Source organism: Salvelinus namaycush, chromosome 16 (genome assembly GCF_016432855.1).
Source record: "Salvelinus namaycush isolate Seneca chromosome 16, SaNama_1.0, whole genome shotgun sequence".
NCBI lineage: Eukaryota > Metazoa > Chordata > Actinopteri > Salmoniformes > Salmonidae > Salvelinus > Salvelinus namaycush.
The window spans coordinates 17,466,339-17,479,203 of record NC_052322.1 but is presented as its reverse complement, the minus strand read 5'-3'; the positions used below and the strand labels follow the sequence as shown (position 1 = coordinate 17,479,203).

The 12,865-nt window shown below is 42.8% G+C and overlaps 1 protein-coding gene across 1 annotated transcript in view; it reads right to left on the bottom strand.

Moving 5' to 3' along the window:
* The window catches only part of LOC120061201 (basement membrane-specific heparan sulfate proteoglycan core protein-like), a 112,359-nt gene that overhangs the window by 40,360 nt on the left and 59,134 nt on the right, over nucleotides 1–12,865 (bottom strand). The window contains exons 46-49 of the mRNA XM_039010823.1: nucleotides 7,194–7,378; nucleotides 5,339–5,345; nucleotides 1,479–1,593; nucleotides 605–811 (exon numbers count right to left, since the gene is read on the bottom strand). Of these exons, the coding sequence (XP_038866751.1) occupies nucleotides 605–811; nucleotides 1,479–1,593; nucleotides 5,339–5,345; nucleotides 7,194–7,378 (514 nt within the window). The remainder of the gene's footprint in view (nucleotides 1–604; nucleotides 812–1,478; nucleotides 1,594–5,338; nucleotides 5,346–7,193; nucleotides 7,379–12,865) is intronic.

Sequence of the window (12,865 nt, the reverse complement as noted above, 5' to 3'; positions counted from 1 at the left end):
CAGCTGATGAAACTGTGGGTTTGCACAGCATATGTGGGAACAATTTTTTTGCACAAACGTCAGAAATTGTCCCAGGGAAACTCATCTACATGCTCGTTGTCCTCATCACGTCTTGGCCTGACTGCAGTTGGGGTGTCGTAACCTACTTCAGTGGGCAAATGCTCACCTTCGATTGTCACTGGCACGCTGGAGAAGTGTGCCCTTCAAGGATGAATCAGATGGTAGACAGGGTGTATGGCATGCGTGTACGACAGCGTGTTCCAGTTCCCGCCATTATTCAGCAACTTTGCACAGCCATTTAAGACGAGTGGGACAACATTCAACAGGCCACAATCAACAGCCTGATCAACTCTATGTGAAGGAGATGTGTCGCACTGCATGAGGCAAATAGTGGTCAGACCAGATACTGACTGGTTTTCTGATCCACGCCCCTACTTTAAAAAATATTTTTTATCTGTATTCCCAGTCGTGAAAGCCATAGATTTGGGCCTAATGAATTTATTTCAACTGACTGATTTCCTTATATAAACTCGAACTCAGTAAAATCTTTGAAATTGTTGCATGTTGCGTTTTATATTTTATATTTTGGCATCCCGCGACCCACCTGGACCCCTGCTGTGACCCACAAGTGGGTCCCGACCCACAGTTTGGGAACCACTGACGTGGAGGACAGCCCGTGATGTGTGTTCTCCGTGGGTGTTGAGGGCCTTGCAGACGTACTCCCCCCCATTCTCCCTCTCCACAGCAGGGATGGTCAGGACCCCTCCACGGACCACAGCATTGGGACTCATCCTATTACCGGGACCTCCACCTAGAAACACATAGATTTCATGTACCCCTTTCATCAGTAATGACATTATACAGTGTGAATAAACATTAAGAACACCTTCCTAATATTGAGTTGTGCCCCACCCCCCCCAGAACAGCGTTCTACAGGGATGCTGGTCCATGTTGACTCCAATGCTTCCCACAGTTGTGTCAAGTTGGCCGGATGTGTTTTGGGTGTTGGATCCTTATTGATACACACAGGAAACTGTTGAGAGTGAAAAACCCAGCAGTGTTGCAGTTCTTGTGCCTGGGCCAGTGCCTTTGAACAAGGTGCTACTACCATACCTCGTACAAAGGCACTTAAATATTTTGTCTTGCCCATCCATCATCTGAACGGCACACACACACAATCCATGTCTCAATTCTCTCAAGGTTTAAAAATCTTTCTTGAAACTGTCTCCTTCCCTTCATCTATTCTACTCTGATTGATGTGGATTTAACACATGACATCGATAAGGGATCATAGATTTCACCTGGTCAGTCTATACCACTAGCAGGTGTTCTTAATGTTTCATATCCTCAGTGTATACTTCCAAAACTTCAAGACTAAGCCAGCATAAACTGTATTGATAAAGAACAAGACAATACAGTTCGTGCTGGCTTAGTTAATGCTATATGTTTTCCACTGGCTATAGCCAGGCCTTCCTTACCTATCCATTCGATGGCAGGGGTAGGGTTGCCAGTCACAGTACAGTGGAACTCAGCATGGCCTCCTTGCTGGATGGTCAGGACAGAGGGAGTGACAGTAGCCACTGGCTGGGCCCCCTCGCGAGCTACAATAAGACAGAGAACAGTTCAGCATGACACAGAAATAGACAACCCGCAAAATACGGGACATTAGTGTTCACAAAGGGCAGGAAGGGGATTTTCTGTAGGAAGGAGCATTGTTTACAGTCAACACTTTACAGCTACTGCATGAGATGAGAAATTATGTCACACTTGATCAACAAACACTTACCTCATCCTTTTGTATAATAAATGGTAGCAATAAAGAATATATTCATGGCTACCAGACTGGAACTTGACAACATGAAGTGACTTTAGTTCAGAGTGCTTTTTTGGCTGTAGTGAATTTCAGTGAGGCTGGGTCCTGACTCATTCAGGCCAAGACTGTGTCTGTGTGCAAATGCTTATGATGGAAGGCAGAGAGAGGGTGGCGGGACGAAGCCGAGTACGTGGTCTACGCCCGTGCCCCTTGGCAGCCAGGGCCTCTGTGCAGCCGATGCAGATGAGAGGTGGCAGGCTGGCCTTGGCAGGGCACACGGTTCTCTGGGCACAGCTCTCTGTGCCATCTTGACTGGACACTGAGCCCCAGCCACATTCAATCCCATCTGATCCCAGGGCGTCAGAGCAAAATAAATCCCCCTTTCAGCAGCCAGGGAGGACCATCAGGCTATTTAAGCTCTGAGATAAGCCCTGGTCTGGGACTTACTGATCTGACAGAAACAGACACTAAAAGGCCAATATTTCATCATGTTTATTTTCTAAGAGGATGGGCACTGACTGTGGTGAGCCTCAACAATGAGACATGGAAATACTGGTGAACAAAGTATACAATGATATATAATAAAGTTACAGTGCGATGATTGAATCTTAGGGCTTGACTTTGATGAAGACGTACTGTATACAGTTGAGTGACCTGCGTGTGAACTTTGCAAAGTTCTCTAGTCTATTCTACAGATTCCTAAAAGCTTTTTCCAAACCTGCCGTTTCCTTACAATATCACTTCTGTAAATGGGTGGTGAAGTGACAACAGGCCATGTGTATTCTATCTCATTGAAACATTCACTGTGACCGTTGAAGGAGGATGTCTGTAGTTAGCTTCCAGAGGGAGATGAGGTGAACATTGAAGATGATGAGAGGAATTCTCCACCCTCCAGTGAGCTAACAGCCATGATGGTGGATATGATGCGGTGTATTAGGCACAGCATGATGTTTGAAGCACATTATGAAAGCTATTCCAGACCAGTGTGTGTCCCTGTGTGGGACTGGCAAGCAGACTGCAGATAGGGTGAGTGTGGGTGGGGTCTCCTCTGTGTTGAGTGTTGATTGGAAGACAACAAGCTAAGTGCATCTACATAGAATGGGGAAATAAGAACATTCTAGAATCTTATTGAGTATGTAACGTTCCCTCTAAATACTTCAGATACTTGAGGTTATAAGGTAAAGATACAGATCTGATCTCGGTCAGATGAAGGTACTAAAATGTGCAACACTTGTCATATACTAGCGTTGCGTTAAAAATGTGAGTGTGAATTATTGTGCAAATGGAAAATTTGAGGGGACCTGAGATTAAGTGCATGAGGAACTTTGTGGGTGGACTCAACTTTTGAGAGGAGCTTCCCACATAAATGACCATGCACCTGCACCTATGAACCCATACCATAGGAGCCAGACAAGGCCTAGTAATGCTAATGTACAATCTATTATGTACTGTAATAACTAAAGTATATGATGTCAAGAGTATTATCAACGTATGTTATCATAAAGATAATATATATGTAAAGATATATGTTATCAGGAATATTGTCTGTTCAAAGGCTAAGCTTCGACTTGCATTTCGGCATTTCAATTAAGACCTTTGAAGATGCATGCTTCCCTATGATAGTCCAGTTAACTGTATAACCATGTAACCGTATAACCTTATGTGAAGTGTAAACTGTATGTAATCCCTGTGGTTGATTGTACATGGGCATTACCAGACCACCATTTCCATGCTGAGGACGGTAGATGAATGCATGCGTGACCGAGAGAGTGAGAAGCCCTCCAGGGGTGAGGTGGGGTGGAGGTGGAGAGGTGTGGCCATGCCATGCCCACTTACGCTTTCCATGTCCTTCCAACATTTCATAGGTCGTGTAAAACGTCTGAGTCTGTGAGGCCTCTGGAAATGGGGGGAGGGAGGAGGAAGGGACAGGACAGGCAAACTGACAGGTGAGTCTCCAGGTCAACGGTGGAACACTGGCATTGGAATCATCATCCAATGCTCCTCCCACTGAGCCTGTGGCCCAATTATTCCCCAGAATACTGTGGTCCATCCAAGTACTGCCTGGTATTTCTTGTGCCAGTGATTTTCCAAAAAGCACAAGACACAACAATACAACAGTAGAATGACCGGCAAGGAACATAACAGAACTTGAATGCAATAGGCACCAAATCCCCATCATGCATTTTAAGTATTCAAACAGGTTCTCCAATTCAGATTGATAACTGAATGAGGAACAACTAGGTATTGAGGACACTTGCCCCTTTCTTCAAAGAAAAATTAGAATTTAAGGATTGTCCATTTAGACACATGCAAAAACGAATCTGATTCAGCCAGTACTACACATACAGACCAAGGAGTAAGGTAGCTTTTTCATGAAGATCAGAGATGGTGCTATTGCATTCATAGTTGTATGTATTCACAATCAACACACACTTACCTTTCAATGAATTTAGGTGAGTAATTGTATGCTTTCTGAGAGATTTCTGAGGTTCTGTGAATGTTGGGTAGGATATAAACCATATCACCTTGGAGATTGTGTTATTGCATTCATATTACATACAGGATAGGGGAAAGGGGGATACCTAGTCAGTTGCACAACTGAATGCATTCAACCGAAATGTGTCTTCCTCTATGCTATATAAAACATATTGCTGCTATGAACTATGGTCATTTGCTGGTGTAACAGTGAATATGTCTACTCAGAGAGATTCAAAATCAACTAGGTACAGATATACTTCACAAACACATGGGACAAGAACACAACAATAAGGTATGGCAGAACACAAGACAACAAGCATACAGATAGTAGAGAGCCACATTTACGAAACATGCATGTTAGTAGTCATACAATAAGTCATATCTGGTGCCTTGTACACTGAGGGTGGTAATATCTTCTGATCCATTGAAGTCTCACTCTGCATGACCCAGTGTCATATCTTCAGTCTATTATCATTACTTTAATCAACTTGATATTTTTCAAACATTTTCACAGTTAAGATTTTAAAAAACACATTGTGATATTTGTATATTACATCAGTATCCGTTAGGTATTACAAATACATTTAAATCAGTACATAGTTTACTGTACAGTAAAATATCTTTGAAACGGCACCTTTGGTTATCCTGACAGATTCTGTCTATCGGCACACCAGCAAGATTTGAATTGGCATATTTCAGCCACCGAATCTATCTATTTTTCTCATAGTAAGATACTGTGTAAATATATATATATTTTTTTATTAATTTATGTTTTTGACAAGACACATTTGAAACATAAAAAAATTAATGCACTGACAAACCATTTGTACAAACTTTTTATCTGTTGTCAAAATAAATGTAAACTGTGTTTTATCATGCAAGTAAATGCATGAATACAGCGTAAAATCAAGTACTAACCAATCATCTTTCCCTATCTATGTATCTTGCTGTTTATGTAACATTTCTCAAATTTGATTGTACAGTCAAAATATACTATGCTTGGATAACATATTGGTATAAAAAAAATCTATTATCATTTTTTTTTACTGTGCCCCTGATTTATAAATGTTGAATAAAATGTTAAACCGCAACACAAATTAAAGGCAACAAGTGTGACATACGCAAGTGAGTAAGTTGATTTGTGACAGCATTGAAATCAAACTAGTCTCAATAATCTCTCAAAAGTCAAATCTTGAACACATTTTCTTGGAGCCACATTTACACATACTGGATAGTATGATGCAAAACAAGAAGCCTTACTTACTATTGACAATGCAATGCCTTGGACCCTCTTAATAAACAGATCCATATAACAGATAATGAAAGCAGCGATAGATAGATATACTACTAACCTAAAGTTCAACCACAGGTTCTTTACCTGCTGCAAGGTTGATAGCACCATTTTCCACATTAACATTCATCAAAACAATCAGGAAGGTAACAAAGGATCAGATTTTTATACAGTGTGTGGTTGTTCTGTCCCTGTATGATCATCACGTCACACTCGAGGGAGGCTTGAGATTGGGATCGTGATGGGGCTTCTATACAGTACTGTATGTCACCGGGGTGATTGACTGAAGTCCTCTTTGAATGTCAGTCCCAGTCAGAGTCACTAAGCACCCATCTTGTCATCCATATACCTCATCAACCACTACAGCTCAAGGAGAAACCACCACCTTCCCAGCCAGGGTTGCAGAGTTCAGGAAAGACACCGAATAACCAACACCCTGCTAGTAAGAAAATTGAAGTGGCACAAACTAGTGTACAAGTGGCTAAAAAGTTACCAAACCACCACCACCGAACCCACAGTGAAGACAGCAACAGCTAAAGATCAGAAAGAAGATGTCACCGATGGCAACAGAGACCAAAGGATTGATAAGTCATCACTGAGTATTAAATCAAGAAGCAACTTGAAAATGAATCAAATATGCCACTGGACAAGACAACCTTCTTTGGTATATCCATTGGGGGTGGTAAGACTACAATTCATAGTAACTAAAACTACTTGAAACTCTTGAGTGGGCAATATCTTTGGACTTTGGTAGCATTGAGGTCTACTGTGTGCTATGATGTCTTAGACAAACCACACACATATTGTATCTTAAACTGATGGACCTTTTGATTATTTTATCATTAGTATATCCACAAGCGGTATATTGCTCATGGACCAGTGATGGGTTCTGACTTCTAAACTTGAAATATTGTTAATCATCAGGTATCCTAGGGAAAGGAGAAATGGCCACAGTCTGGTTTCTAACGTTAATGGTTATCTGTAGGAGGAATGTATATGGTTGAGGTCACTGATAAGGGTGGAGAGCTGTGAGGTCAGGTCACATTCAGGGAGAAGGAACAGTTTATTACCCACATCACTTAACTTTATGACTAACAATACAAATGTAATGTTTATAGGGAAGGAGGGGACTTCACCCAAATTGGGGTATATATACTTGTGCTGGTGGGAACATGTTTTTTCTCTGTTCAGCTGTCTGACCCTTTGATTGATTCAACTTAGTTTAAGCTTTACTAATTGTCCGTGAGTTTTTAGAACCTAACACCAGTAAAGATTGTACACATAGTAAGAAGGTCGGGCCATTATTAGAAAGACAGAGACAGGTAGCATAGAGAGAGATTGGAAGGGTTTAAAGTGAGAGGTTATCTGAGTTTAGGAAGTGGGGGGCTGGGAGCGGGAGTGACAGGGGTTATGCTGTTTGCCAGAAGCTGCAGACAGATAAACACATTCAACACAGTGCATGATATAAGGGAGACAGAGGCAAAGCAAAAGGAAGGCGGGTCATGCACCATTCAAGGAGGGCTAAGGGGAGGAACTCAAAGAAATAGAGCTTGTAGGGTGGTGGTATAGAGGCTGATGGCTAACAGCATGATGGAGCCTGTCTGGGATCACGAACCTGGCACGTAGAGGACGGCAGTGCCCTCGTCCATGGCAAACATGTTGGAGCCTGTACACACGTAGATGCCAGCGTCCTCAGTCTGGACGTTCTGGATGGTCAGGATGCCGTTGAAGTCCATGGCTCTGTTGGGCAGCTTGCCGTTACCCCGCCGAGTCCACACCAGGGTGTAGGCTGGAGACTGGGAGGGGAGGGGACAGTTGGGTACAAGATGTGAAGTAAACACAAATAAGAGAGAAAGAAATGCAACAGGGTGGCCAGTAAGAGGGTGACAATTGTGCTTAATGTGTCTAACCAAGATGGCATAGCAGTCGGACGTGTGTTTGTCTTGTCCCATCCTGTCCCGTGTATATATTGTTTTCTTCGTATATACAGTTGAAGTCGGAAGTTTACATACACCGTTGCCAAATACATTTAAACTCAGATTTTTTTAATTTATTTTTTTACAATTCCTGACATTTAATCCTAGTTAGAATTCCCTGTCTTTGGTCAGTTAGGATCACCACTTTATTTTAAGAATGTGAAATGTCAGAAAAATAGTAGAGAGAATGATTCATTTCAGCTTTTAATTCTTTCATCACATTCCCAGTGGGTCAGAAGTTTACATACACTCAATTAGTATTTGGTACCATTGCCTTTAAATAGTGTAACTTGGGTCAAATGTTTCGGGTAGCCTTCCATAAGCTTCCCACAATAAATTGAGTGAATTTTGGCCCATTCCTCCTGACAGAGCTGGTGTAACTGAGTCAGGTTTGTACGCCTCCTTGCTCGCACACGCTTTTTCAGTTCTGCCCACAGATTTTCTATAGGATTGAGGTCAGGGCTTTGTGATGGCCACTCCAATACCTTGACTTTGTTGTCCTTAAGCCATTTTGCCACAACTTTGGAAGTATGCTTGTGGTCATTGTCCATTTGGAAGACCCATTTGCGACAAAGCTTTAACTCCCTGACTGATGTCTTGAGATGTTGCTTCAATATATCCACATATTTTTCCTACCTCATGATGCCATCTATTTTGTGAAGTGCACCAGTCCCTCCTGCAGCAAAGCACCCCCACAACATGATGCTGCCACCCCCGTGCTTCACGGTTGAGATGGTGTTCTTCGGCTTGCAAGCATCCCCCTTTTTCCTCCAAACATAACGATGGCCATTATGGCCAAACAGTTCTGTTTTTGTTTCATCAGACCAAAGGACATTTCTCCAAAAAGTACGATCTTTGTCCCTTTGTGCAGTTGCAAACCGTGGTCTGCCTTTTTTATGATGGTTTTGGAGCAGTGGCTTCTTCCTTGCTGAGCGACCTTTCAGGTTATGTCGATATAGGACTCTTTTTACTGTGGATATAAACTCAGCACAAAAAGAAACGTCCCTTTTTCAGGACCCCGTCTTTCAAAGATAATTCGTAAAAACCCAAATGACTTCACAGATCTTCATCGTAAAGGGTTTAAAAACAGTTTCCCATGCTTGTTCAATGAACCATAAACAATTAATGAATATGCACCTGTGGAACGGTCATTAAGACACTAACAGCTTACAGACGGTAGGCAATTAAGGTCACAGTTATGAAAACTTAGGACACTAAAGAGTCCGTTCTACTGACTCTGAAAAACACCAAAAGAAAGATGCCCAGGGTCCCTGCTCATCTGCGTGAACGTGACTTAGGCATGCTGCAAGGAGGCATGGGGACTGCAGATGTGGCCAGGGCAATAAATTGCAATGTCCGTACTGTGAGACGCCTAAGACAGCGTTACAGGGAGACAGGATGGACAGCTGATCGTCCTCGCAGTGGCAGACCACGTGTAACAACACCTGCACAGGATTGGTCCATCTGAACATCACACCTGCGGGACAGGTACAGGATAGCAACAACAACTGCCCGAGTTACACCAGGAACGCACAATCCCTCCATCAGTGCTCAGACTGTCCGCAATAGGCTGAGAGACACTGGACTGAGGGCTTGTAGGCCTGTTATAAGGCAGGTCCTCACCAGACATCACCAGCAAGAACGTCGCCTATGGGCACAAGCCCACCCTCGCTGGACCAGACAGGACTGGCAAAAAGTGCTCTTCACTGACGAGTCACGGTTTTGTCTCATCAGGGGTGATGGTCGGATTTGCGTTTATCGTCGAAGGAATGAGTGTTACACCGAGGCCTGTAGTCTGGAGCGGGATCGATTTGGAGGTGGAGGGTCCGTCATGATCTGGGACAGTGTGTCACAGCATCATCGGACTGAGCTTGTTGTCATTGCAGGCAATCTCAACGCTGTGCGTTACAGGGAAGACATCCTCCTCCCTCATGTGGTACCCTTCCTGCAGGCTCATCCTGACATGACCCTCCAGCATGACATTGCCACCAGCCATACTGCTCGTTCTGTGCGTGATTTCCTGCAAGACAGGAATGTCAGTGTTCTGCCATGGCCAGCGAAGAGTCCGGATCTCAATCCCATTGAGCACGTCTGGGAAATCTACGATAATTGATCATTTCAATAAAAAAAATTATACGGCTGGCCATGCTTTCCACCTGGCTACCCCTACCCAAATCAACCGGGAACCTCACTTTCTAAAATTATCCGCCGAAATTGTTGCAACCCCTATTACTAGCCTGTTCAAACTCTCTTTCGTATCGTCTGAGATCCCCAAAGATTGGAAAGCTGTCGCGGTCATTCCCCTCTTCAAAGGGGAGACACTCTAGACCCAAACTGTTATAGACCTATATCCATCCTGCCCTGCCTTTCTAAAATCTTTGAAAGCCAAGTTAACAAACAGATCACCGACCATTTCGAATCCCACCGTACCTTCTCCACTATGCAATCTTGTTTCCGAGCTGGTCATGGGTGCACCTAAGCTACGCTCAAGGTCCTAAACGATATCATAACCACCATCGATAAAAGACAGTACTGTGCAGCCGTCAGCATCGACCTGGCCAAGGCTTTCGACTCTGTCAATCACCACATTCTTATCGGCAGACTCAATAGCCTTGGCTTCTCAAATGACTGCCTCGCCTGGTTCACCAACTACTTCTCCAAACGAGCTTCAATGCCATACAACACTCATTCCGTGGCCTCCAACTGCTTTTAAATGCTAGTAAAACTAAATGCATGCTCTTCAACCAATTGCTGCCTGCACCCGCGAGTTTTTAGAACCTAACACCAGTAATGCACCCGCCCGGCTAGCATCACTACTCTGGACGGTTCTGACTTAGAATATGTGGACAACTACAAATACCTAGGTGTCTGGTTAGACTGTAAACTCTCCTTCCAGACTCACATTAAGCATCTCCAATCCAAAATTAAATCTAGAATCGGCATCCTATTTCGCAGCAAAGCCTCCTTCACTCACGCTGAAAAACATACCCTTGTAAAACTGACTATCCTAACGATCCTCAACTTCGGCGATGTCATTTACAAAATAGTTTCCAGCACTACTCAGGAAACTAGATGCAGTCTATCACAATGCCATCTGTTTTGTCACCAAAGCCCCATATACTACCCACCACTGCGACCTGTATGCTCTCGTTGGCTGGCCCTCACTACATATTCGTCGCCAAACCCACTGGCTCTAGGTCATCTATAAGTCTTTGCTAGGTAAAGCCCTGCCTTATCTCAGCTCACTGGTCACCATAGCAACACCCACCCGTAGCATGCGCTCCAGCAGATATATTTATCTTGCTCTTTTGCACCCCAGTGTCTCTACTTGCACATCCTCATCTGCACATCTATCACTCCAGTGTTAATGCAAAATTGTAATTATTTAGCCTCTATGGCCTATTTATTGCCTTACCTCCCTACTCTTCTACATTTGCACACACTCTACATACATTTTTCTATTGTGTTATTGACTGTACGTTTGTTTATGTGTAACTCTGTGTTGTTTTTGTCGCACTGCTTTGCTTTATCTTGGCCAGGTCGCAGTTGTAAATGAGAACTTGTTCTCAACTGGCCTACCTGGTTAAATAAAGGTGAAATAAAATAAAAATAGTTTAATAATAAGGTATATGGTAAACAAAGGTGTTGTCAATTATAACCTGTTTCAGGAAGCTAGGTGGTATTTCTCAACATCACTACTTCACAGGAGAGACAATTTAACGTCTTTTTGGAAGAATTGCCTCCTGGAACATGAACTTTCATGTGCCTTAATAACAAACGTGTATTCCATCTTTAAATACGAATCAAATTGTTAAATTACGACCCTAGTTGGTTAAGCCACAGAAAAAGGTAAGAACCTTCCTGCTAGCTATGATTAGCTGAGATAATGGATGGGCTGGACATGCCGGGAGATGAGTTTGTATTGGTCTGCCATGTAGCAGGCTTCTGTCTATAACATGAGCTGCACAGTATGTGTTGATAGTCCTTTCTACCGCTGCGTTTTTGAAAGATATAACGTTAGCCACCGAGAACTACAAACGTTTTGCTACTTTTCTTAACAACATTGATGCCCTGAATTTAGCAGGTGCTATCGACAGATCAGTTGAAAAAGTTGTGATAGGCTACTTTCTGCACACGCCACAGTCAGTGTGAACCGGAGTGACTTGACACAGCATTCGCCAAATAAGATGTAGCTACAAACAAAATGGAGCCGTGAAGTGTTCCTGCATGTATACAGGTAAGAGTCTAGCTACATTTTCAGATATTATTTTGTTTCTAATTTTGTCAGAAAGTCGTTTTCATTGCAAGTTAAAACGTACTGTTCGCTAGCTAGCGAACGTTAGGTTGTTGGCTCGCTAGCTAACTTTACGTGCATGATCTGGTCCCGTGTGGCTCAGTTGGTAGAGCATGGCGCTTGCAACGCCAGGGTTGTGGGTTCAATTCCCACGGGGGGACCAGGGTTCAATTCCCACGGGGGGACCAGGATGAATATGTATGAACTTTCCAATTTGTAAGTCGCTCTGGATAAGAGCGTCTGCTAAATGACTTAAATGTAAATGTAATGATCTGTGTAGTAATATTATAAGAATCAAAAAAGCATTGCTAGTTATAGCCTAATGTTAACTAGTTAACACTGAACCTAGCTGGTTAGCTTTAGGTACCTGCAGATTCAAACTACAGCTATGACAATGTTTGTATTGGTAGTAGTATGAGTTGAGATTATGCCAGTTCATTGTTAAACTAGCTAGCTAACTACATGTCTAAACAAAAGACTCCACCTCAGACGGATTATTACATGACCCATCAAATTAGCCAGATGTGTCTGTCTGAGGGTGATTACGGCCATCTATTGTATTTTATGAACATGTGTACATGTCTAGACAATAGTGACCATCCACTTAGCTAGATGTAGCTGAGGGGTGGTTATAGCATTTCTTTCACACGACCCATCAATTTAGACAAGTGTGTCGGGTAAGCGTAATCTAATAATCATTCAATATTTTTATCTGGACACTTTCGGTTTTTGATATTGCAAATAACCATTTCACTGTACAGTTTACACCTTCTGTATCCTGTGCATGTGACAAATAAACTTGATATAGTGTGTGTTTAACAGAGATGGTAATGTGAAGAACAACATGACATGCACCAAAGTCAGATTAGGATATAGGCCAAAGGACTAGACAAAGTATTTTTATCTGGAGGTTTTCCTTATTGTAGGCTACTAGTTTTACCACTTTTAGTCTTGAAATGGGTCTATCATTAAAGAGATGAGTGGGCTAAGGCTTAAGAGAATGATGCTGAATG